Source organism: Rhinatrema bivittatum, chromosome 4, assembly GCF_901001135.1.
Source record: "Rhinatrema bivittatum chromosome 4, aRhiBiv1.1, whole genome shotgun sequence".
Lineage (NCBI taxonomy): Eukaryota > Metazoa > Chordata > Amphibia > Gymnophiona > Rhinatrematidae > Rhinatrema > Rhinatrema bivittatum.
Window position 1 is genome coordinate 205,071,024 of NC_042618.1, and position 26,906 is coordinate 205,097,929.

General features: G+C 43.7%; 1 protein-coding gene across 3 annotated transcripts in view; it reads right to left on the reverse strand.

The window, feature by feature from the left end:
* The window catches only part of SEMA3B (semaphorin 3B), a 198,126-nt gene that overhangs the window by 52,030 nt on the left and 119,190 nt on the right, over positions 1-26,906 (reverse strand). For all 3 annotated transcript variants that reach the window (XM_029599589.1, XM_029599591.1, XM_029599590.1), the window contains exons 5-7: positions 7,638-7,757; positions 1,173-1,266; positions 269-388 (exon numbers count right to left, since the gene is read on the reverse strand). In XM_029599589.1, the coding sequence (XP_029455449.1) occupies positions 269-388; positions 1,173-1,266; positions 7,638-7,757 (334 nt within the window). The remainder of the gene's footprint in view (positions 1-268; positions 389-1,172; positions 1,267-7,637; positions 7,758-26,906) is intronic.

Consider the following 26,906-nt stretch of genomic DNA (forward strand, 5'->3'; position numbering starts at 1 on the left):
TGGGAGTTGTACTAACAGGACCTGACTCAAATCTGATGCTGGCAGGAGGTGTTGATCACTGCTAGACCTGTTCCTGACAGGGGGTTGGGATCATGGCTGATCTATCATCCTAATGCTGATAAGAGGATTTGGGTGACTGCTATTTCTGGAGCTAACAGGAGCTGTTGATCCTGCTGCTGTCAGGAGATTTGGATCACCATTGGTCCTGGTGATTAGAAGCTGCCTTGTCAACCTGATGGGAATCATCCCTTGTGCTCTTTGAACTAACCGTTTAGCCAGCGTGAGTCGTGCTGCTCAGTGCGGATAGATGGCCGATGGCCAAGGCTGCGGAAAATGGTGAAATCTCTCCCCATCAGATCCGTTGCCACTCCAGAATACAACTCATCACCTGTGGTTCCAAAAGTGAGCAGAAAGACCCTCAGTTTCACACTGTACTGAAACCAGTACTTGTTCTACAGTGGTCATTATTACAAATTACTATAAACAGAATCTCAAGGGGTACTGTTAATTTAAACGTAATACTGGAAGCAATATCATCAATGAAATAAACTATTAAGGGGTACTGTTACTGTAAACATAACACTGGAAGCACTACCATCAATGAAATCAAGTACTAAGGAGTATTGTTACTGTAAACATACACTGGAAGAACTACCATCAATGAAATCAAGTACTAAGGGGTACTGTTACTGTAAACATAACACTGGAAGCACTACCATCAATGAAACCAAGTAGTAAGGGGTACTGTTATTGTAAACAGCACTAATTGCTGTTCCTGTGCATGTTCAAGTTTATTGGGAGTTTTTCATTCCAATAATGTAAACAATGCTAGGTGTGTAAACAAATCAATAAAATTGTTCCTGGGTAGTGTAAAAAAAACTGGAAGTAGTTTTTATATGTGTAACAGAACACTAAGGGCCAGATACATCATAGTAATATAGTAATAACGGCAAATAAAGACCAAATGGTCCATCTAGTCTGCCCAGCAATTTGCTTCTGGTAGTAATTAAAGGGGATTTCCCATTTGTCTCTATGGCCCTAGGAGTGCTTCCTGTTAATGACTTTAAACAGTTCTGGGATTTTGTCAGTATTACCAGAATGCAGACAATGATCGCTTCATAGGTGGGGTTTGGGTCTGAAGCACCGTGCATAGTTCCCCCCCTCTTCCTTACCCACGAGCACAGAGGCAGCTGAATGCTTGGGGTCGTATGGACTCTTCCCTTTTCCATCTTCCGTCTTGCTCATGTCTAGTTTAAACACGGCATCCTAGAGATGAAGAGGGCACATTAATAACTGTACTAAAGTTTTGCACAGACGCAGGACACACTTCCTGAAGGAAGATACTTGAACAGAGCTGGGTTTTGAACTTTCACCTATTACTAGGATATCACCTCTGTATAGATCTATAGTGTAACTGCATCTTGAGTGTTGTGTGCAATTCTGGTTATCCCACTTCAATAAAAAGACATAGCAGAACTAGAAAAGGTACAGAGAAGGCGGGGGATCAAAAAGATAAACAGGGAATGGTTATTAACTCTTTCAGATGGTTTCATGGCATTTCCTTTAGTCATAAGAACATAAGATTTGCCATACTTAGTCAGAGCAAAGGTCTATCAAGCCCAGTATCCTGTTTCCAATCCAGGTCACAAGTACCTGGCAAGATTCCAAGGGGTAGATTGGCTCCCAATTAAGTTCAGAATCACTGGAGCTCAATATTCCTTTTCGGACTCACACACCCTCCAGACCGGTGAGATCAGCTTACAGAGATACTCTCTTTGCTCCCCCCATCAAAACTACATTAAGAAAACGAGCCCTGTCCACATCAGGCCCGGCGCAATGGAACTCTCTACCTCCAGAACTCCGACTAGAAAATGCCCTAGTACCTTTAAAAAAAGACTCAAAACTTGGCTGTTCGACCAAGCTTTCCATTAACTCAGATGACCTTGCTAATATATTCCTTGTATGCTAATAGACTACCTCCCAGGCTAGCTTTCCATCTCTGCAGTCGATTAATCTAAGTTATTCTCCATGTACCCTGAACCTATGTTATCTCCGTAGGCACTTGGATCTTTACCCAGGTTAATTTCTGGCTCCTCAGAAGAACCTATTATTTATTCATTTCTTTCAATCCCAGTTCCGTTAATCCAAGTTCTTATACCCCTTGTTCAATGTAACGCATTCATACATGCTTGTTATCGTTAAGCTGTAAACCGAAGTGATATGTAGCTATCTACATGAATTTCGGTATATAAAAGTTTTTAAATAAATAGATAGATTTCTTGCTGCTCATCCCAGAGATAAGCAGTGGATTTCCCCAAGTCCACCTTAATACTGGTTTATAGACTTTTCTGCCAGGAACCTGTCCAATCCTTTTTTAAACCCAGCTACACTTTTAACATACACTCTGGCAACGAATTCCAGAGCTCAATTATGAATTGAGTAAAAACATTTTCTCCAGTTTGTTTTAAATGTACTACTAGTAACTTAATTGCATGCTTCTTAGTCTTTGTACTTTTTGAAACAGTAAACAATTGATTTGCATTTACCCATATTCCATTCCACTCATTATTTTATAGACCTCTTATCATATCTCCCCTCAGCCAACTCGTCTTCAGACTGAAGAGTCCTAACCTCTTTAGCCTTTCCTCATCAGGAATCGTTCCATCCTCTTTATTCGTTTGGTCGCCCTTCTCTGTACATTTTCTAATTCTGCTGTACCTTCCTTGAGATGTAGTGACCAGAACTGCACACAATACTCGAGATGAGGTCGCATGGAGCAGAGGCATTATGATATTCTCTGTTTTATTCTCTATTCCTCTCCTAACAACCCCTAGCATTCTATTTGATTTCTTGGCTGCTGCTGCACACTGAGCAGAACATTTCAACGTATTTTCAGATCCTTTTTCTGAATGGAGACTCCTAAGGTGGAATCTTGCATTGTGTAGCTATAATTTGGGTTGTTCTTCCCTAAGTGCATCACTTTGCACTTGTTCACATTAAATCTCATCTGCCATTTGGATGCCCACTCTCCCAGTCTTGCACGGTCCTTGTACTAATGAGCAGCAAATTTAAAACAAAATTGGAGAAAGTATGTTTTCACTCAACGCACAATCAAGTTATGGAATTTGTTTCTGGAGGATGTGGTCATGGCATTTAGCATAGCTGAGTTTAAAAAGGGGTTGGACAAGTTCCTTGAAGAAAAATCCATAAACAATTATTAGCCAGGTAGATGTAGGGAAAGCCACCACTTATCCCTGGGAGTGGGCAACAAGGAATGGATCTTCTCTTTGGGACCTGCCAGCTACCTCCTAGAGATCCCAATTGGTCAGAGACAAGATATTGGGTTGCATGGCCCTTCTTTTGTTCTTATGCATTCTGGTATTTGTAGCCCTGGGGGGAGGAGATTTTCAGGTAGCATGTGGAGTTATAAAGCATGGGTGGGCAACTCTGATGTTTGAGGGTCACGAACTGTTCAAGTTTTCAGGATCTCTCTAATGAATATGCATGAGCGAGATTTACATGCACACTGTTCAGTTGTCTGTAAATCTATTTCATGAATATTAATTAGGGATATCCTGAAAACCGGACCGATCTGTGGCCCTTGATGACTGGAATTGCCTATGCCTGTTAGAAAACCAGGAATGGGTGACCTAACCACTTGGGAGGTTGCCCACTTGGTTTCGGAACACAGAGGTCACATGACCACATCACTCATCCTGCTGCCACTAATGAGAGTGAGTTATGTGACTTTCAATATTTGCAGTGAGATTTATGCTTAGATTATCTTTAAATTTGCAGTGAGATTTAAAAGGGGATCCACAGAAGTGACTGATATGGCTAGGAGAGCATCATCCCTTCCAGTGAGGATGTACTGAGATACATGAGATCGGTCCTGGATTTTCAACTCTTGTTTCCAAGTTTTTGCATTAAAAAGCTCCCAACATACTTTGGAAATTGGAGCTGAAAACCTGGACTGGCTCATCTTCTCCTTATGATCTGGAATATTTACCCTCTGCTAATCACTTGCACACAGCCTCAGCACAGAGAGCGGTGTCACAGTATTCTGCTTTTCCAAGCTCCTCCCATTCTTGGTATCTCCACAATCTTGTCATAAGGTGATTTGCATATTTTGACCCATGATGTGTTCACTGGTATTATAATCCTTACTCACCATAGAGATACAGTGTGTGAGGATCTAGGCCAGGCCCCAGTGAAATTCAAATACTTGAGAGACTCAGGAATTCCCCTGATTTCCAACGAATGACTCTATCAATTACTACAGTGTCTCTTCCACACTACTGTGTCTTGTCAGGCCCAGCCAAGATTCCCATCAAAGAAAGCTTCCTCATAGTCAGAAGTGTAAAGAGGGGGGGGGGGGGGGGGGAAACTCTGAGGTCGGTTTTCAAAAGGTTTAGGTACTTAACCTGGGAAATTTAATTGGAATTAAATCAGGATGCAGAGTTTCTCTCTCCTTCCTTGCAGGCAGGGCTGACTTTAAGAGGCTGCAGGATCCAGTGTTGGGGGAGGGGCTACCATGGCAGTGCGAGGCCCCCCAGAGTGGTTGTCCATACTCCCCTCCCTCACCCCACCCCAGGATGGCCCTACTTGCAGCTAGTGGCTGGAATCCAGCAGGTCCATGGCTCCAGGAGATGCAGAATATACTCCTGGGGAGTGTTACTGAGTCACCTGGAGCAATCATGGATTTTAAGTGTGGGGAATTCTTTCCTGGGACCAGGGAAGATGTAAAAAAAAAAAAAAGTGAGTAATGAAAGCTATTTTTTCCGAAAAGGATGGACTAAGGTCTAGAGGGGAAAAAGAGAAAGGAGTTGATGCCATGCTAAAGGAGTTTCATGGAGGAAGTGTGTTTTCTTGTTGTTGTCATTGTTGCTGCTACTGGTGATAGAGACTAAAGTACCCTGAGAAATCGGTGATCTTCATAAGTGTTACTCTGACTGCTGGTAACCCCAGAACAGGAAAATAAAAGTTTTGTTTGAAGATACCCTTTGGAGTTAGACCACCTTTATCCCAAGGGGTGGATTCAACAGAGGCCGTTATCAGTTGTAGAAGAAGTTGGGGAGTTGTCAGAGGAATCACAGAGGTGTGTGAAGCTTTTGCTGACCAGCATGGTATATACAGTCCTAGCCTTTCAGCCTGATCCACCATGCCTTTTTCTCCACCATTTATGTTTTTTAATGCACATAGAGACTGGTGCTTAGCCCACAAGGCACCAGATCTGATAAGTTTTCAAACACACAGTAAACACATGATGAAAATTCTGCTTTGTTTCTCTTTTCCATTTTGAAATTTCAATAGGAAATCAAAGTTAATTTTTTGTATGAAATTAAAATTCATCAAGACACAAACTACACAATATGATTTGTATAAGAACATAAGAAGTTGCCATACTGGATCAGACCGAAGGTCCATCAAGCTCAGCATCCTGTTTCCAACAGTAGTCAATCCAGGTTATAAGTACCTGGCAAACACTAAGTAGATCCCATGCTACTAATGCCAGTAACAACAGTGGCTATTCCCTAAGTCAACTTGATTAATAGCAGTTAATGGACTTTTCCTCCAAGAACTTATCCAAACCTTTTTTAAACCTAGCTACACTAATTGCCCTAACCTCATTCTCTGGCAACAAATTCCAGAGCTTAATTTTGCATTGAGTGAAAAAGAATTTTCTCCGATTTGTTTTAAATGTGCCACATGCTAACTTCACGGAGTGCCCCCTAGTCCTGTTATCTGAGAGAGTAAATAACCGATTCACATTTACCCATTCTAGACTTCCCATATTTATATGGATATCTATCATATACCTCCTCAGCCGTCTCTTCTCCAAGCTGAACAGCCCTAACCTCTTTAGCCTTTCCTCATAGGGCAGCCATTCCATCCCCTTTATCATTTTGGTCACCCTTTTCTGTACCTTCTCCAGTACAACTATTTTTTTTTTTAGATGCAGCAACCAGAATAGTGCACAATACTCAAGGTGCAGTGTCATCATGGAGCGATACAGAGGCATTATGACATTTTCTGTTTTATTCACCATTCCCTTCCTAATAATTCCTAACATTCTGTTTGCTTTTTTGACTGCCGCAGTACACTGAGCTGACAATTTCAATGTAGTATCCATTATGACCCCTAGATTGTTTTCCTGGATGGTAGCTTCTAATATGGAACCTAACATCATGTATCTACAGCATGGGTTTTCCCTATATGCATCGCCTTGCACTTGTCCACATTAAATTTCTTCTGCCATTTTGATGCCCAATTTTCCAGTTTTGCAAGGTCCTCCTGCAATTTATCACAATCTGCTTGTGATTTAACTACTCTGAATAATTTTGTGTCATCTGCAAAGGGTACACGCTGTATTCCTTTCCAGATCATTTATAAATGTATTGAAAATCACCGGTCCAAGTACAGATCCCTGAGGCACTCCACTGTTTACCTTGTTCCACTGAGAAATTTGACCATTTAATCCTGCTCTCTGTTTCCTGTCTTTTAACCAGTTTGTAATCCATGAAAGGACATCGTCTCCTATCCCATGATTTTTTAGTTTTCTTAGAAGCCTCTCATTAGCGACTTTGTCAAATGCCTTCTGAAAATCCAAATACAATATGTGGACCGGTTCACCTTTATCCATATTTTTATTAACCCCTTCAAAAAAATGAAGCAGATTTGTAAGGCAAGACTTCCTTTGGGAAAATCCATGCTGGTTGTGTGTTCCATTAAACCATAACTTATCATATGTTCTGTGATTTTGATCTTTAGAATAGTTTCCATGATTTTTTCCAGCACTGAAGTCAGGCTCACTGATCTATAGTTTCCCAGATCACCCCTTTTTAAACAAAGGGGTTACATTGTTCCTGAAGGGGGGAGGGTGGCCAATGGATGATTTTAATGATAGGGTACAAATTTTAACTAACAGATCTGAAATTTCATTTTTTTTAGTTCCTTCAGTACCCTAGGATGCATACCATCCAGGCCAGGTGATTTGCTACTCTTTAGCTTGTCAATCTAGCCTACTACATCTTCCAGGTTTACCTCACAGAAACGGTTTTAACCAGAGTCTACACTGAACATATGCCCCTCCACGTGTTTAACAGTATAATGTCATAGCCTATGACCCTTTATAACATATGTTTATTTTATGTTTGTTCATTTTTGTAAAATTGCTTTTGATGTGAATAATTTTGTGCATAAGATTTCTTTATAATTTTCTGGCAAAAATAAATAATAAATGTCTGTTCATGTCATGCACTTTATTGCTGTTCAAGTACAATTAATTATATAATATTTCTCAGTTTTTCAATTTCTTCCTGTTTTTTTCTCTTAATTCAAAATTTCTAGAAAATTTACAACTCTACGCACAGCAGTGTCCTGTCACATCCAGCTGGGACTCTCAGCAGTGGGGGCTTCCTCACAGTAGTGTCCTGTCACATCCAGCTGGGATTCCCAGTAGTGGGAGCTTCCTCACAACAGTGTCCTGACATATCCAGCTGGGATTCCCAGTAGTGGGGGCTTCCTCACAACAGTGTGCTGTCAGAGCTAGTTAGGGCTCCAGCATTGTAGTACTTCAGTCTGTCATGAGTAGTGAAACCCAGGATCCTGTCCCTGGAATAAACTTTGGCTCTTACCTCCATCCGCTGGCCAACCTCCAGGAAGGCACAGGTGGGGTGGAAGGCACCTGTTCCACAAGTGTATAGGTGGGTTCGATTGTATGAATGCAGAATTTTGACAAAGTTCATACACTCAGCCTGAAAGAAAACAGAGAGAATTAGAAGTTTTGGTTAATCCAACACTTATATTTGAATCCATGGATCTTAGCAGGCAGATACCAAGGAGCAATGCTGGGTTCCCGAACCCCAAATAAACTTGGGGTTTTCAGGGATAAAAGATTCATCATCTCCCTGATAGGTAAAAGCAGCTCATTTCTCAACAAAGTAAATAAAGTCTGAATGAAATGAAGAATTTCTCTCTCCTCAAAGGCTCTCTGGGAGAATGCTAGTGCTAATCTCATCTTATGTTTCTTGCATCCCAAAGCACTCTTCACAGGGATGGTCATCTGCGTTTCCTAGTGAGAAAACAGGACTACAGCTCCCAGAATGCTTTGTGAGTGGGAGCTGGAATAATAGAGCTAGACTTGATCACCCCTGAATGACTTTGTGACTGCAATGAATGCATTTCTTTAAGAAAGGTCTCCAAATATTCCTGCTTATCTTCCTCAGAATATCATCCTGCTATTTCTCGCCTCTGTTCTCTCCTACGTTGGACAAATTCATGCTTCTTTTTCCTTTCCGGTCAAACACATTTAAAAAAAAAATCTGTTGACCTTTTTTGAGAGTAAAGATAAGAGTTTCTGAAATGATTGACCCCCCACTCCCTGTTTTTAAATATTTCCTCCCACTACTGTCAGTGGGAGGCTCCTGTTGACAAACAGCACAACAGCACCCCCTCCTCTTGGGTCTAGCCTTGAATTCAATGCACTGCTAACCTGTACCTTTAGGTTAATTATAGTAAAAGCTGTTTTTTTTACCTTCATATAAAGAGGGTTTGATTTCTGGAGCAAGAGTAGAATGTGATAAAAGAGAGAGAAAGATGGAAAGAAAGGAGAGGGAGAAGATGAGAAAGAAGAGAGAGAGACATAATGAGATAGGCAACGATGGAGAGTAACAGAGAGGGGATTTTTCCCTTTTATTTTCTAACTAGAGTGCAAAGGTACAAAGAGCAAGGTCTGTGAGTAGTGCCCAGGTAGTTTTTCTTTGGCAATCAGCTAGAAAAAATACAAAAATGCCTGCGAATTTTGTAACCGCTGTACAGGCGGCATATGGATAAGAGCAGGAAAACACGAGTGTATATTTGAAAACCAAATGAATGTGGCATAATACTGCATTTCCCTCTTGTGAGTGATCCCTGCCACCCAGGACAACTTCCAGCCCCCACGGACCTAGCTTGAAAACTCATAAAAGCATAAGAAATCGCCATGCCTGGTGCAGGCCAGTGATCCATCGAGCTCAGCATCCAGTCTCCGACCCTGGCCAGTCCAGATCTCCAGGAAGTACCCGGCAGGTCCCAAATCCCTCAATTACCATGCTAGATCCTTCTGAAAATTGTCCTCTTTATGTATTACAGCTACTTTGGCAACACATGTACAAGTCGTCACTGACTGGATTCGGAGCTGACGACGACAGACAGAGGGCACCAGAGGCTTTCAGTGGACCTTGGGACTACTATCAATCATTTATGTAGTGCAACAAGACATATACAGTACACAGCACTGCACAGTCAAATAGAAGACACAGTTCCTGCTCCCTGGAGCTTACAATACAGTCAAGATACACAAACAAGACAGAGAAGAGATTTCAGTAAGGTGGAGTCATCAGGAAGCAAAGAGAGGAAGAAATGGCATTTATTTCAGGTAATCTTATGTCCCTCGTAGTCTCCCAGGACTCATCAGGGAGCTATACACATTGAGGCGGATAACTGAAAAGTTATCAGTCTAAATGGCAAAGCAGCAATATTTGAATCTGTATGCGGCTAAATTCTAACCGCATAACTCGTTTCATGGCTAGAATTTAGCCGCATAATTCAGGGGCGGTCAGAAGGCATTTCGGGGCGGGCCAGAGTTAGTCGGCTAATTCTGGTCACACCGTAGGGCTGACTTAAATTTAGCCGTATACACTTATCTGGCTAACTTCAAGATAGCTGGGTATATTCAGCACTGCGGTGTGACCACGCTGCTGAATATCCCAGTTAAGTTAGCCGGATAGGGATATCCGGCTAACTTAACTAGCTGCTCCGTTAATTCTATGTCCTCTAGAAGTCTATACAAGAAAAGCAGCCTATACATGTCCTCTAGAAGTCTATACAAGAAAAGCAGCCAGTGGGGTGGATAGGCTCTTGAGCCAGACAAAGCAGCACTTCAAGCTGAATTCTCTGCTAAACTGTGACATAAGAATAACAAGCGTTTATAGGCAAGCGTTTCAGGCAAGCGTTCCAATCTCCAGAATTTAACTAAGCGCCTTAACCTGACTGAATCTAAGCAATCTCCAGAATTTAACTAAGCGCCTTATCTTGACAGAACTTGGGAATATTTTGTATTACAGTTAATAATACACAATATTTTCCAAAATTAAAAAATTCAATTTAGATTTAAGTATAATTTAAGTTTAACATGCTAAATGGCTTAATTTAAGTATTTATTGTTATTGTTCAATGTTCAAGGATTGTATTATATGTTATTGTTCAATGTATTATATATTAATGTTCAATGTTCTTTGTAAAATACCCCGGCCTGACTTCCCAGACCAGGGCTATCTTTTTGTTTCATGTAAACCGGACTGATTTGTATTGTATACAGGAATTCCGGTATATAAAAATTAAAAATAAATAAATAAATAAATAACACAAATTAAATTACATAGGATAGAAGATGACCTCTGGCACCACATCAGCACACACCGGCAGCTGCATCTCCATCCACTAATGCTGTTTCTTGAATATGTGGGTTTCTTGAGATATTAAAGCCTCCATTGGGTGAAACATATGGCCTGCCTGCCCCAGCAGGGAGGCTGGAGGAGGGTAGTTACAGCTGTTCCCTCCTTGCTCTGCAGGCTCTTAGAAAATGTGCAGGCTAAGGTGCTCTGCAGTAAGGCCTGGAAATGGATTCACCAGAAGCACAGTGTGAATCCTGGCACTGGGGGTCCAGGCGGCTGTACGGGGAGATTCAGGGGGGGGGGGGGGGGCGGCAGATGGAGCTGGACATAGAGAGGAGGATCAGTGCTGAACTGCTGGGAGCTCATCAACCTGGCGGTTGTCCACTAGACCACCAAAGATCTCTTTTTTGTATGAGGGCGGCAATCCAGGTGTGGCATCAGAGAAATATTTTCTACAGGTCTGGGGTGGGAGGGGTGGTGGTACCAGTCTCCTGGCATCCTGGAGCCGGGTGTTTTGCATCAAGGGGTGGGGGCAGGGCTTACCACAGTCATGAAATGTATTTTTTTATTTTTACAACCTCATGCTGCCTGCAAGGGCGGTGGGGATGGGATGGAATGGGGGGTCTATACAGAGGAGCTCAGCTTTTTTAAAATATTGGCCTCTCAATGACACACAGTGACACACACACACACACACACACACACAGAGTCACCCAACAGTGATACACCCAGTGACATGCACAGTCACACGGTAACCTATATGGTGACAGTCACATAGCAGTACTAGGTACAAATACAATGACACACACACACTTCTCTGTCCTGGTTTGGAAGCCGTGAAGTTTGGCGTTGGCAGTCTGTACATGCCTCCAGGGCTCCCAGCAGATTCCAGACAGCCAGGCTTCTTCCCACTGGCCTGGCAGGGACAAGCCTTGTGCTTATTTGCGTGAATGAAGGCCACTGCATCCAGCGCTCCTACATGCACAGGCATCTCAGCAATGGCAAGAAATGCTCGCAATTCATGAGATAACTTGGGTGGGGACGCAGTGTCTGTGTGAAACTCTCACCAGCTGACTGTGGGAAGGAATACAGAACAGACTCGCCGACCCCAGGGCGCATTTTAAAATCTCTGTTTTAAAGCAAACTTGAAAAGTCTGGAAGGCGGCAGCAAAAAGGGGGCTAATTTTATTTTAAAAAAAAATCACAATTGCCCATGTCACCTCTTACTGGAGGGACTCAGAATTCTGGTTAGAGGGCTGGCATAAATTCCCTTTCATACAACCATACTTTACTCCTATTCAATCCATTTCTGCTCCTTATACCCACCCTGTGCTTCTCACACACACACACACACACACACACACACACACACACACACACACACTTTGCCCTCCCTATCATTCTACCCATAAGGACATCCCCTAATTCACAGAGGCAGTTCCTAATCCTTCCCCCCGCTTCTAAAACAAATCCATCCTCTTGCACCATGATGAATCTGAGTGCACTACCTCACCCCCTTTTCCCTCAGTTATTGCCCCCTGCCTGGTAACTCAGCAGAGCCCCTTCCAAGCAGCACCTTTTCTAGGTGACTGGAGCTCTCCAGCTGCTGCTGAGGTCTGGGCAGGGGCTGTCAGGCTCTGGGCTCTGGGGGGCTCCTTCCACTCTCCCACAAAACTTCACACTCCATCTCCATGGGCCTTTCGTCCCACCCATCACTTCACTGCTCCAGAAGTGGAGGAAAGTTTTAGGACTGGCCTCGGACCTGCGTGCACCAGTAGCAGCGCCTTAGGTTTTGAGCTTAACTTTTCAGAGTCATATTTCAAAGGTTGGACAGACCTGGTTCGCTCAGCTTCATGCAATCAGAAATGTACACCCCTGCCTCTCTGGTAAAAATCAGACGACAGCAAGCCATGCTTTAATTTTAAGTCATCTAGACCAGTAGTTCTCAACCGTAGGCTGGGACACACCTGTCAGACGGTTCTCACATGCGTGACACACTGAACATGTGACCGTCACGGGGCTAAATGTAAATATACATTCTGCATCCACAGGAACTCCCTCGACCCCCAACAATGGGCACAGAGCAGAACTAAGGCATGTTGCGGTGCAGACCCGTACCTCTCCTGCATAGGAGAACCCTCCCGACACGGTGTGGCTCCCCTTCCTGCCGGCAACATGGCCGCGCTGCACGAATCAGCCCGGTGAGGCTTCTCCCCCCCATGCTGATGTTCCCGACAGGCCCTGCGCCAGCGCGGGAAACTTGTTACTTAAACTGGCTCTTGTGCTGGTGCTCTTCTTTTGGATTACCTTTTCTCCTTGTGACCCTGATTGCCTCTCTTGGATTGCTTGCTCGCTGCCTGCCTCGGACCCGCTCTGCCTCTTGGATTGTTTTCTGACCCGGACTGCATTTGGATCTCCCACCTGCCGCCTGCTTCCGACCCGGTCTACGGGTGGATCCCGTGTCCCAACCACCTTGGCCGAACCTCGGAGCAATTCTACTCTCTTCCCCGACTCCAAAAAGTCTCTCTCTAGTTACTGCTTAATCTCTTTTCCAATCTTTCTACCAGGTCCGCTTGACCCTTATGCTTCCTCTGTTATTCCCCCACTTGTTCCTTTGACCCCCTTGTTAATTGTAACTTTATAATTCAATTTCTCATCTTTTGTTTATCCCTGTTGATTTGTAAACCAATGTGATATGCATGTAAATGTCGGTATAAAAAAGTTCTAAATAAATAAATAAATAAAATACTCAAGGCAGGCTGTTATTCTATCACTGGGGCCACATCCTTAACAGGGCATATAAAAAAGATATTCTGGTTTTGGTGATATCTCAGTAACAGCAAAACAAACTTCCTCTATTACCAGGTGAAATTTCCCTCCTTATGAAAAGACTAATTTACCAGCAATGCATGTCCTATTGAGATAACACAGCAAATAAGACTACTACAAATGCCTACATGTTAGTAAAATACCTCACCTCGGTCACAAACACAGAACCGACCTTCACCAAGCACAGAAAGACCACAAATTACAAATATGGAGACAGAAACTGAAATGGAAACCCAAAAAAGCCACTTTGCATGCAGTGCGAACCTGGAGAAATGGAAACAGAAATATAACACGTAACATAGTCCCAGAATCTGCAATAATGCACACAAACTAATCCGCACAAAGTTACACCTGCATTATGGAACTCAAATAGTACAACCCTACCTATGAAAAGGCAATACTACAAATATTAAAACAGGCCCTAAACACCAATACACCTTCTAATAAGAAAACAGAATAAGCCAAGCTGCTATAGATCCCCACACAGAAATAATTGTAAAACTATACTATTGAATGTTTCAAAACAGCTGATGAACAGAAAACTATCCAACAATTAAAAACACATAAAAATTATTTAAAATTCTTCAAACACTAATAAAATATTTCAAAACAACAGACACACCGCATAACACCCAATAATTAAAATGGCAGTCAATCACAAAAAAAAAGCTTAAAAGCCACCTTTACTTACCTTCTCCAGCAACTCTCCTACTCTTTTCCCTTGCAGAACAGTAGCACTCACCAGAAACAGCAGTAACTGCTGAAGCTCTGTCCTTACGGTCCTCTTCCTTAGGACCCACAAGCAGTCACACACATACACCATACATCCCCACCATTTCTCTCTTTCTTCCATCCACCACCATTACCTGTCCCCCCTCCAGAGATAATCACAGCATACTTCCACTTTCTCTCTCCCTGATCCCAGAATGCTCTTTGCTCCCACCCCCTATAAGTCTGAGCTCCATGATTTATGCATCCTCACTCTTGCCTTGGCTGACTGAGTACCAAATCCTGGAATCCCAACTGCAGACTGAGTTTTGTGTGTGTTGCAGCCCCTCTCCAGTTTCTCCCCACATGCTGCTTGCAGGGTCTGCTCCAGACTCACCCCATTTTTTCCTGTTCTCTGCAGGCTTACTGAGGAAGGGGAGTGGCTGAGCTGTATACAGAGAGGCTATGAGATTTCTAGTGTTTCCCCTGAGACCCTGCAACTGATGAAAATTCCCTCAGGGTGAAATCCCGAGAGTTCCCAGATATGCCAGTCACCTCCCTGACCAGTCTCTGTCTCCCTCATACACAGTCACCTCCCTGACCAGTCTCTCTCTCTCACACACACACACACAAACATGTCACCTCCCTGACCAGTCCCTCTCTCAATCACACACAGGTTCTCTCTCAATCACGCACATGTGCTCCATCACACACATGCTCTCTCATTTACCCATATACTCTCAATCATAGACAATCATATATGCTCTTTCTCCCACACATGCTGTCAATCACACACATGCGATCTCAAACACACACATGCTCTTTATCTTACTTACACACATGCTCTCAGTCACACACATGCTCTCTCACTTAGACACATATTGTCAATCACACTTGCACAAACTCACCCTCTCTTACTTACATACATGCTCTCAATCACACACACATGCTTTCTTTCCCTCTGGCTCACTTTCAATCACGACCCCTCCCCCCCCACAAATGGCGGCTGCAGTAGCCTCCTTGTCCAGCCCCCTTGGCCCAAGAATGAAGAATCACATTGGCTGCGGGGGCTAACGCTGCTCTTTCTCCCAGCTGTGCTTCATTTTGGTCCGGGTCCGCGCTGCTGCCGCTAGCTTATGCAACATGGTCTTCCCTCTTCCAGGCTGTGGGGGTGGGAAGAAGAAAGGAACATGCTGCTAATGTTGCCAGCTTCTATTAACACTGCTGCCCTTCCTGCCCGGACGGAACAGCAGCAGTGTTAGTGGAAGAACGGCAGCTTCTTGCTGCGATGGAGGAGAGGGAAGGAAGCGCAACCAGGGCAGCGGGACACTGGGAAGCTGCGACACATCTGCCTGTGCTTGGCGACACACTGGCGTGTCGCGACACACTGGTTGAGAATCTTTGATTTAGATTAATGTAGTTCTCTATATACAGATCTCACCCAATCCCAGCTTCACAGATTTCGGTTTGTGTAAATACGGCGGCACCTCTCCTTTTAAATCTGAGATTACATGACAGCATTACACCAGCTCCGAATGCTTTACGTTTGCCTCCTGTTATATTTACGATTTTATCATCACTTTTTAAGTCGTCGCAGAATCAGGGCCCTGGGTATAGGGTGAAAGAATGCTTGACCTGCTATATCCCTAAGCATTCCCTCTGTTCCTGACAGGATATCTTAATGGGAGTTTCTTCAATAAAAGAGGTTAAACCAAAAGAAAGTGATAATCCCCGATGCCTGGAATTCTCTGCTGTCTGAAATAGGGACTGCTTGTGTAGGGCCCCGCTGGGAAACCTACGAACAAAGATGTGGCCTTGCAGAAGGAAGAGGAGAGAGAAATTCACCATGTTTGTTACAGTAGCCCCATGTGAGGCTGCTGGCCTGGGGTGATCCTTCTGGTATAAAAGCAGGTACCCCCCCTAGTGGTCTGTGAGGATTTTGAGCTTGCTTTTGATAAGGAAGGAGCTTTTCCGTTTGGTCCCTCAGTATAGTTATGTTAGAACATTAGCACTATGTCAAGGTTCATCATTGGCATTAATTAAGGAACAACAGATATTTAGCACCTATGGCCCAGGAGGTGATTCTTCTGACAGAGGACACTACACTGGGCAAGAGAGATGAAAGACCTTATGAAACTATAAATTTATCCCCAGTATTTAAAGTGTACTCTTACTGAGCGGTCCCCTAGCACAGGAGCTACATCTGGGTTACGGAAAGTTCTGTAAAGCCTGTCTCTATGAGCTGGATTTAAACTGATTTTATTATAATGCCTGCTTTTATCCTTCCTTTTGCTTTTATTACCAGTATTATTGCATTAGTATTGAAGAGGTTCAGAATCAGAAGCATTTAGTTGGTTAACTCAGAAATTATCTGGCTAAATTAATATTTGGGCACTTATCCAGCTAAATTCGAGATGGATAACTTTTTTCTCTGGCTAAAATTTGGCCGGATAAGTCAGGGGCGGACCAGGGGCATAACAGGAAGGAGCTGAGTTAGCAAGATAACTTATCTGGCTAACTCTAGTCGGCCCATACACCTGTACTAAAGTTAGCCAGATATATTCAGCAGTGCAGCCGTGCTGATGAATATATAAGCCAAGTTATCGGTTTAATATATAAGCTAAGTTAGCTGGATAAGTTCATCTGGCTAACTAGCTGAGCTGCACAGCAGCTGAATATGGACCTCTGTGATTTTAGGTTTGTATTATCTATGTAATGATTCTGTATGTTGTCTTCCTTTATTGTATTTTACATTGCATGCTTGTTATCTACCTAAAGCAGGGGTGGGCAATTCTGGTCCTCAAGGCCGCAAACAAGTTGGGTTTTTAGGATATCCCTAATGAATATGCCTGAGAGAGATTTGCATGCACACTGCCCCAGTTGTATGTAAATCTAGTTAATGCATATTCATTAGGGATATCCTAAAAACCCAACTCGTTTGTGGCCCTCAAGGACCGGAAGTGCTTACCCCTTGCTGACGAGATGGCTGTATAAATGTAATAAATAAGCTTGTGAGGTAATGTGGGACTGAACCACGTGAACTCCCCCTCACGTGTAGGATTCCCATTTTGGAAAGCAACTCTTCTAAGAGGCGAAGCTACTGCAGGATCTGTCTCCAACTTCTCCCCTTATTACAGGATGAAACACCTGGGGAGAGCTTGAGTAGTAGTTGAGCAGTATGGGGAGAGATTGAAGGCATGTGGAGGCAGAGAGTACAAAGTCTGCTACTAAGGAGGTAGGAGGTCAGTGAATCATCGGCAATGTTATTGTTAGTTTAAAAGTCTTGCTCTCATTCCTTAATTAAAACCAGCTAGGCCAACTAAATATTGGCCAATTGGAAACCCTTCATAGTATGGTTTGATAGTAGTAAATGACAACAGATATAAGACCCAAAAGGTCCATCCAGTCTGCCCAGCAAACTTATTAGCATAGTAACTGCTGCTCTGTGCAGGTTACCCCCATGCAGAAATGTTTCATCTAAAGTTAACAAGGGTTACCCCATTTCTTCATCTCTGTCCTGTAGCCATCAGGGATCCTCTGTTTATCCCATGCCCTTTTGAATTCCGTTACCATTCTTGTCTTCTGTAAGGGCATTCCATGTATCCACCATCCTTTCCGTGAAGAAATATTTCCTGACATTGTTCCTGAGTCTATTCCCCTTGGAGTTTCTTATCAAGACCCCTAGTTCTACAACTTCCTTTCCATTGGAAAAGGTTTGAGTTTTGTGCATCATTAATACCTTTCAGGAATTTAAAAGTCTTTATCATATTTTCTCTTTTCCCTTCTCTTCTCCAGGGAATACATATTCAGGTCCTCCAGTCTCATAGGTTTTCCAGTGCAGACCTCACACCATTTTAGTTGCATTTCCCTGGACCACTTCCATCCTGCCTCTATCCTTTTTGAGATGCGGTCTCCAGAACCGAACACAGTACTCCAGGTGAGGCCTCACCAATGACCTGAAGAGAGGCATTATCACCTTCTATGTCCAGCTGGTTATGCCTACCTCTCGCTCTGCAGCCCAGCATCCTTCTGGCCTTAGCCACTGCTTTGTCACATTGCTTCGCTATCTTTAGATTATCAGACACTAATCACCCCAATCTGTTCACATCAATCTTTCATACCTATCACATCCTTTGGATTTCTGCACCCCAAATGCATGAATCTGCACTTCTTGGCATTGAATCCCAATTGCCAAACATTTGACTACTCCTCAAACTTCCTTAGATCATTTCTTATTCGTTATACTCCTTCAGGTGTGAAGACTCTGTGCAGATCGTAGTGTCACCCCCAAAAAGATAAAAGTTTTCCTTCTGGAACCTCTGTAACATCGACCGTAAAGATATTGAACAGAACTGGCCTCGCGGAAAGATTAAATGATTTCTTTGCTTCGGTGTTTACTGAAGAGGATGTTGGGGAGGTACCCGTAATGGAGAAGATTTTCATGGGTAATGATTCAGATGGACTGAATCAAATCACGGGAACCTAGAAGATGTGGTAGGCCTGATTGACACACTGAAGAGTAGTAAATCACCTGGACCGGATGGTATACACCCCAGAGTTCTGAAGGAACTAAAAAATGAAATTTCAGACCTATTAGTAACAATTTGTAACTTATCATTAAAATCATCCATTGTACCTGAAGACTGGAGGATAGCAAATGTAACCCCAATATTTAAAAAGGGCTCCAGGGGCGATCCGGGAAACTACAGACCGGTTAGCCTGACTTCAGTGCCAGGAAAAATAGTGGAAAGTGTTCTAAACATCAAAATCACAGAACATATAGAAAGACATGGTTTAATGGAACAAAGTCAGCATGGCTTTACCCAGGGCAAGTCTTGCCTCACAAATCTGCTTCACTTTTTTGAAGGAGTTAATAAACATGTGGATAAAGCTGAACCGGTAGATATAGTATACTTGGATTTTCAGACGGCGTTTGACAAAGTTCCTCATGAGAGGCATCTAGGAAAAGTAAAAAGTCATGGGATAGGTGGCGATGTCCTTTCGTGGATTGCAAACTGGCTAAAAGACAGGAAACAGAGAGTAGGATTAAATGGGCAATTTTCTCAGTGGAAGGGAGTGGACAGTGGAGTGCCTCAGGGATCTGTATTGGGACCCTTACTGTTCAATATATTTATAAATGATCTGGAAAGAAATACGAGTGAGATAATCAAATTTGCAGATGACACAAAATTGTTCAGAGTAGTTAAATCACAAGCAGATTGTGATAAGTTGCAGGAAGACCTTGTGAGACTGGAAAATTGGGCATCCAAATGGCAGATGAAATTTAATGTGGATAAGTGCAAGGTGATGCATATAGGGAAAAATAACCCATGCTATAATTACACAATGTTGGGTTCCATATTAGGTGCTACAACCCAAGAAAGAGATCTAGGTGTCATAGTGGATAACACATTGAAATCGTTGGTGCAGTGTGCTGCGGCAGTCAAAAAAGCAAACAGAATGTTGGGAATTATTAGAAAAGGAATGATGAATAAAACGGAAAATGTCATAATGCCTCTGTATCGCTCCATGGTGAGACCGCACCTTGAATACTGTGTACAATTCTGGTCGCCGCATCTCAAAAAAGATATAATTGCGATGGAGAAGGTACAGAGAAGGGCTACCAAAATAAGGGGAATGGAACAGCTCCCCTATGAGGAAAGACTAAAGAGGTTAGGACTTTTCAGCTTGGAGAAGAGACGACTGAGGGGGGATATGATAGAGGTGTTTAAAATCATGAGAGGTCTAGAACGGGTAGATGTGAATCGGTTATTTACTCTTTCAGATAGTAGAAAGACTAGGGGGCACTCCATGAAGTTAGCATGGGGCACATTTAAAACTAATCGGAGAAAGTTCTTTTTTACTCAACGCACAATTAAACTCTGGAATTTGTTGCCAGAGGATGTGGTTAGTGCAGTTACTGGAGCTGTGTTTAAAAAAGGATTGGATAAGTTCTTGGAGGAGAAGTCCATTACCTGCTATTAAGTTCACTTAGAGAATAGCCACTGCCATTAGCAATGGTAACATGGAATAGACTTAGTTTTTGGGTACTTGCCAGGTTCTTATGGCCTGGATTGGCCACTGTTGGAAACAGGATGCTGGGCTTGATGGACTCTTGGTCTGACCCAGTATGGCATTTTCTTATGTTCTTATGTTCAGGACTAATTCTTAAGGCACTTCGCTTGTAGCCCTTGTTCCAGTGCTTGTGAGACTAGAAGGCAGGACTGCACGGGTCAGAGGCCAAAACCTGTTTTTTCTTCACAGTCCCACCGCCATGGGGGTGTAGGATTCTTGCCAACACGGGGGAGGAAATGCTCTTCCAGGGCCCAAGTTGTCTGGGATGACTTTTTTTTTTACTTTTCCCTGAGGAGGCCTCGCCTCACTTTCCGTGGGAGGGATGTGAATACCAACAAAATACTCTGGACGTTCAAGTTGGGTTTCCAAAACAAAACTTTATTGTAGCAATTGTTCAAAAGCAATTAGGGGCACTTTACACAGTTCTTCAGCTTTCTTTATCTGTGTAAGTGTCTCTCAGTAAATGGGCCAGAGAAAGAACTCACCCTCCAGGGCATGGAAAACCAAGGCTTCCCAGGTGGAAAGAGGTGTCCTAGCTGGGTGGCAAAATCCCCTTCCAAAATTACTGGCAAACAAAAAGCACAGGGCCTCAGTCTCTGCACAAACTCCCACTTATATCTCTTCTCCCCCCGGGGTGAAGGCTCCAGATGAGGGTCTCCAAGTGTAACAAAAAGTTCTTACTCACAGTTCTCTCTCTCCAGATGACACTCAGGATGCTTCAGGCAAGGTCCAGGCAACAGGGAGCCAAACTGCTCTTCTGGGTTTCCCAATTTCATGGCAGGAAGTGCGGCAGCAAAAATCTTCCTCCCAAATCTTCAAAACTCTGCACTCAAGAATCCAAAAACTCTGGAATTTTCTTTCAGCGGGTCACCACTTGGCTACAACCTCAGATTGTAAACTGGAGCAGACACAATCTTCTCTATCCTCGCCACCCCTGAAAGAGACTTCCCCATAATCCCTTCCCAGGCCGAGAAGCAAGGGTCTTGCAAAAAAAACCTCCAAAAATCAGCAAAATCTAAAAAAAAAGAAAAAAAGAACCCACTTCTGCAGACAACACAACCAGACAGGGAGTGTACTGGAAAAGATTTGTCTCTCACCTCCTCTAGATTCTAGACTGTGAGGCTTGGTCCCTGGGGTAGTCACAAACCACAAACAAGAAAAATTCTCCTGCTTCCTCTCAACACTAAATCAAAACTGCACTGCCACACCTTGCAATGATCTAAGTTGCTTTTATACCAGTAGGGGGCGAGGCATTCCAGCAAGCTGTTCTGAGAATGGTGTACCCTCCCTCTACTACTTAGTTCTTACTCCTAGCTCAAAAGGGTTCAGGAACTAGAGTTATTTAGTGGTGCTCCCAAATGCTCCTACAAACTTATCATCGTGCTCGGATCAGATTATGTTCCATTTACCTCTACAGAGGTAGTGGTGATGGGTTTTTTTCTTTGTAAATATAACTCAGGTCCAAAACTAGGCTCTCGTTTATTTCCATCACACAGACTGAATTCTAGGATCTGAGATCCCTGTTCTGTGTGTATACTCTCCCCAATGTCCAGATCCGACTTTACCCTGACGGTTATCCCCTTGTGACGCAGAATGAATCCCAGTACAATCCCGCAGGCAGGGAAACACTAAATAAAATCCTGCCACTCTCCAGAGACAGACAGATTCTCCCGTTCCTCCTGGCAGCACAAGAGAGGGGAACCTTACATTAAATGCTCTGAACCTCGATCCTAACGCAGCACTTGGTTCTGCAGGGCCGATCAAACAGAACCAAACCTGATCCAGATTACATCATGTCTATTCTGCTGAGATGATTTAAAAGAAGTATAGACGGGAGAGGGAACTGTTGGTCTAAGTGGAATTTGACTACAGTTGATATGTTTGTTGTTTTATGTGTTGTTTTATTGCAAACCGCCATGATCCTTGGAGTGTGCAGGTAAGAAATAATTTTAAATAAATAAATAAAGGTCACTCCTCTTAGAAGGTCTGACACCCACCATTTTAATTTTAGTACAATTTGGAGTGAATTTTCAAAAGAGTCACGCATGTAGACGTAGCATATATCGTAGCAATTTTCCAAAGCCCATTTACGTGTGTAAAATATTTTGAAAACTACCTCCTTTAGATTTAACAGTCAACTATTAAACTTTTGGTAAGCATGCCAATTTAATTTCAGAGGTAGTAAGTTCCCTCAGGAGATAATAAAAGGAAGGCTTATTGATTTGAATATCGAATTGCAAACAAAGTATAGCAGAAGTTTGCACAGCAATTATGTATATGAATAATCTACCAGACAGTGAGTGCTTGAGAAACAAATTGACACAAAAATAAATTTTACAAAATCAAATAATTTCCATACCAGTAAACAATATATTTTTTTAGGAGCACCAAAGAGGGGTATCAAACAGTGTCTGTCACAAACAGTGATAAAGCCACACATCTGTATCCTGTCCCAAAGTATTTTTAATTTTCAATATGCAAATAGAAAAGGTAAATAAACGGGCATTGGCTGATGTTGCAGCAATGCCTGCATCGAGGAACAGAAATTAGCAGTAAAGGAAAGCATCAAAATTATTCCTAGAACTTGGACAAACCCCCTCGGTCCAATAGTTTTCACCCAAGAAATGGAGAGAGAAAACCAATCGTGAGACAAATGACACTGGTCCTACTGGTCAGATACCGATGGCCCATTCTGCAGCTCGCTGACAGTGGGAGAGCATTGGGCTGAAATAACAGAAATGTATGGGCAAAAGGAGTTTTAACTGGAGAATTCCAGAAAAAAAAAATTAGGAAGACCTAACTGCATTCAACCCAGGGAGTTCAGCAGAATTCAGTGCTAAAATCCATTATTATTCTAACTTAGAAGCAAATGTTTCATCTTATTCCCAGCCCTCCAATCTGCATCTATGCAGTCAATAGCAAAAAAAGCCATGATCAGAAAACACGGGCTGGAACTCAGCAACAAGTAACAGGGCTTTCCAATCTGATGTTCCAGCACTCTGATTCACATTAACCTCTTAGTCCTGCCCATGTCAATTTTAGGGTAAGGATAGATTATCCCATAGACCACTTCAGTGGATCCTCAATTAGTGAGAGATCACCTAACCTCCCTTCCTGTTAAAATGCAGTGTGGGAAGGGTGGGTGAGGCCGTGAGAGGGTGTGGGGGTGTGGAGGGTGTGCACATTCAATCAGTGTCAGCATACTGACCTTGCTGCACCTGCAGAATGGCCACCGTTTTCAACAAAATTAAATGACAAAAGTCAAAGGAGGAGACAATAACATCTCTGATGTTCCCTCCTCTAAAAAATGCCAAAAGTAGATCAGCTGAAGTAAGTGCCAATGGCCCCAATGTTGTATCCTAGACGTGGACTGTGGACCCCTAGCCTGAGTTGGAATTGACGCAACCTAGGAGGAAGACCTACCGCAGGTTCCCAACGTCAGGAGGTGAGGCTGGTGGAAGGCAGAGGCCGGCTGGAGCTTCACCACTACCAACTCCGTTCCCTGTAGGTTGAGCCCTTGGGTACCGGGGTCAGCTGGACTTAGGTGGGCCCCTGTGTGGAAGTTCAGATGAAGTATCGGGAGCGAGATCCAAGGGACGGCTGTGGCCAGGCAGGAAGAAGTCTGGTTCGAAGTCCTGGACAGGCGGCGAGCAAACAACGTGAGGTCTGATCCGAAATCCTGGGCAGGCGGCGAGCAAACAACGTGAGGTCCGAACCGAAGTCCTGGGCAGGCGGCGAGCAAACAACGTGAAGTCCGATCCAAAGTCCTGGGCAGGCGGCAAGCAAACAACGAGAAGTCCGATTTGAAGTCCTGGGCAGGTGGCAAGCAAACAACGTGAGGTCCGATCCGAAATCCTGGGCAGGCAGCGAGCAAACAACGTGAGGTCCGATCCGAAGTCCTGGGAAGGCGGCGAGCAAACAACGTGAGGTCCGATCCGAAATCCTGGGCAGGCGGCGAGCAAACAACGTGAGGTCCGATCCGAAGTCCTGGGCAGGCGGCGAGCAAACAACGTGAAGTCCGATCCGAAGTCCTGGGCAGGCGGCAAGCAAACAACGAGAAGTCCGATTTGAAGTCCTGGGCAGGTGGCAAGCAAACAACGTGAGGTCCGATCCGAAGCCCTGGGCAGGCGGCGAGCAAACAACGTGAAGTCCGATCCAAAGTCCTGGGCAGGCGGCGAGCAAACAACGTGAGGTCCGATCCAAAGTCAAAAGCCAGGGAGGTCCGTCCGAGGGACCTAAGTCTGACAAGCTGGCTTAGAATGTATTCAGAAGGTAGGTCTCAATGGACTCAGCATTCTCACTACTGACCCCTGCTTCACGTGACTGTACAACAAGTGTGGGAAAGGAAGAATTAAACATCAGATACACAGACCCTATGGTGAGGGAGTTAGAGTTGCAAGAGAAAGCCAGTTGTTGTATCTCCCTGGACCTTGTTTTTGTTGCGCCCGTCGGTCACAGACAGCTGCGACCTTTGCTGCTCACCTCTCTTTTCCCTGCTACAGTGATTTTCAAGGCCATGGCGGCCTCAGCCTGCAAACGCCGCCTTCCTCGGGATGGCGTGGGTGATCCCGTCCGCCATCTTGAGTCGGGGATTACTTAGGGCATGCGCGCGTGCGCCAGGCCCTCTCTTACCCACGTCATGGCGGGAACCTCGGGGGCGTCCCCTCCGCATGACGTCACCCGCCAGAAGTATTTAACCCAGCCAGCCTATGCTTCCTACGAGTTAGCAAGGACTTCCTTCCTGCTCATTCCACTCCATTCGGAGACGCTTCGCTTCACTATGTGAACTGCTTCCTGAACTAGAACGCCTTAGGTACACAGGAAGAGACCTATTTTTTTCTTGAGCTAATTCCTCATAAACCCGAGCCATGGAAAGGCATATTACCTTCAAGATGAAGATCATTCTCGTCTTCTACCACTTCTATCATATGAGCAGGTGTCAGTCCTTTGTATAAGCGAAGTTTTGGAACTAACTTATCCTATCGTTTTTTCTAGCAATTGTAGTCCTTTCAAGGAAAATAAAGCTATGAAATGGTCAGATCAAGTTACAGAGCTCAAATTAACAAATGATGTGACAGAGGAGGGATTATTGCTGAAAAGATGAGGATCATCGATGCCACGTGCTGCAAGGCACTGCTGTATGATGTGAGATAGGAGAGATTATTTTAGCAAGATTTCTACAAAACCAAATTTCTCTGCTGTCTCCTAGCAAAAGACAGCCGTGCTATTTCTGTTTTGACGGGAGTTTTATAATGAGAATTAAGATGCACATTTTATTAATTATGCTGCAGCTCATCTGTTACAAATTTCATGCCTTGTCTTAGAAGACACGTTATGATGCCCAACAAGCTACCATACTTGGCTTCTAGGTGGCGTTTACTGGAAAGTTACACCATGGCCCAGAAAAATGAATCAAGTGTCATCATTTGTGATCACATGATCGCGTGTGGGCAGCTAACCATACACGCCCTTTCCAAACCAAGGGAAAAATTCCAGATCACAATTTATTTCGGAATGTGTGTCAGAATGGGACAATGCCGAAGGAAAGGCTACGTAGATTCCTGTAATAGATGGAGGAGGGAAGGGGAAGGGGGGATAGAAGTTAAAGGACTGATAATTGAATGTTGTAATTAGCAAAGAAACAGTGGATGAATGAAACATTGTGTGAACATTTATAACACGTTAAAAGATGTTTTAGTTTTCAATAAAAAATAAAGAATGGTACAAAGCCTTGAAAATTTCAGCCATGCATTTTGGTTGCTTGTAATCTGGCTACGTACACCTTCTCTGTGCACAAACACTAAGGGGCCGATGTAATAAGACCCGTGGCAAAACAGGCGCTAGTTAGGAGTGCGGGTTTTGATCACCGCACAAGGCTGAAGCTGCTGCTTCAGCAGGATGTATAAAAATAAATAAATTATGCAAATGATTTGCATGCAGAAATCTGCGCACCGTTACCGCTGGATTCACCATTCTGTGCGAGAATGGAGAATCCAGGCCTAAATGCCTCTGAATATGGGCCTCTAAAATACAGTGATATTTATTGTGTGGTATGCAATCAGGATAAAGCAAACTTGAAAATGTGTCCTGAAATAAGCAAGCTGGAAAATGCATGCTATCAGCATGAGAGAAAGGTTCACTATCCTTCTTCTGAGTGACTGAAAGTCTGCATGGGGGATTGAGACTAAAACTTGTCAAGCAATTGTAATTTTACAGCAGTTCAAACTTGAAATCAGACTTTCCTGACAACTTTTAATCTCAAGCACCCGTGCTGACTTCCAGCTAAATCCATGCAGTAGTTTTTTAGTTCCAGCATGCTTACAGACAGACACACCCTTTCACAAATAGGTGCACTCACTCGAGTGACACACACCTAAAAAGACTGAGTCACACTGTTCTACAGCACCCCTTCTGGGAGTGGATGGGACTGCAGGAGCTGTGGGCTCCCCCATAGGCAGTGCTTCTGCACCATTCCCTATACATATTCACTGTGCTTATTTGCCTATTTGTAAATGAAAATGGGACATTGTATGACCTCTCTCCTCTTCCTCTTGCCTCTTGCTGGAGCGTGCTCAGTCCATCTGGGATACTCATTAATGTGATACCCCTGTGGGTTTGGGCTGAGATCCTGACACCTGATAGGCAGTGTTTTAATTTGGAGAAAAGCGAAATCGAAGAATAATGAGAACAGTGAAATTAGAAACAGACGGAGGCAGCCTGGCTGTGTTTACAGTGTGTCCGCGCTCTGTCTGCATCACGTTCTGTTCCAGTGGGGATGGGCTTTGGAAATGGACCAGCTGTGGCATATGGATCAGTGCAGTGATGGGACAGAGAGCCAGATGGTCTCCATTGACTCTG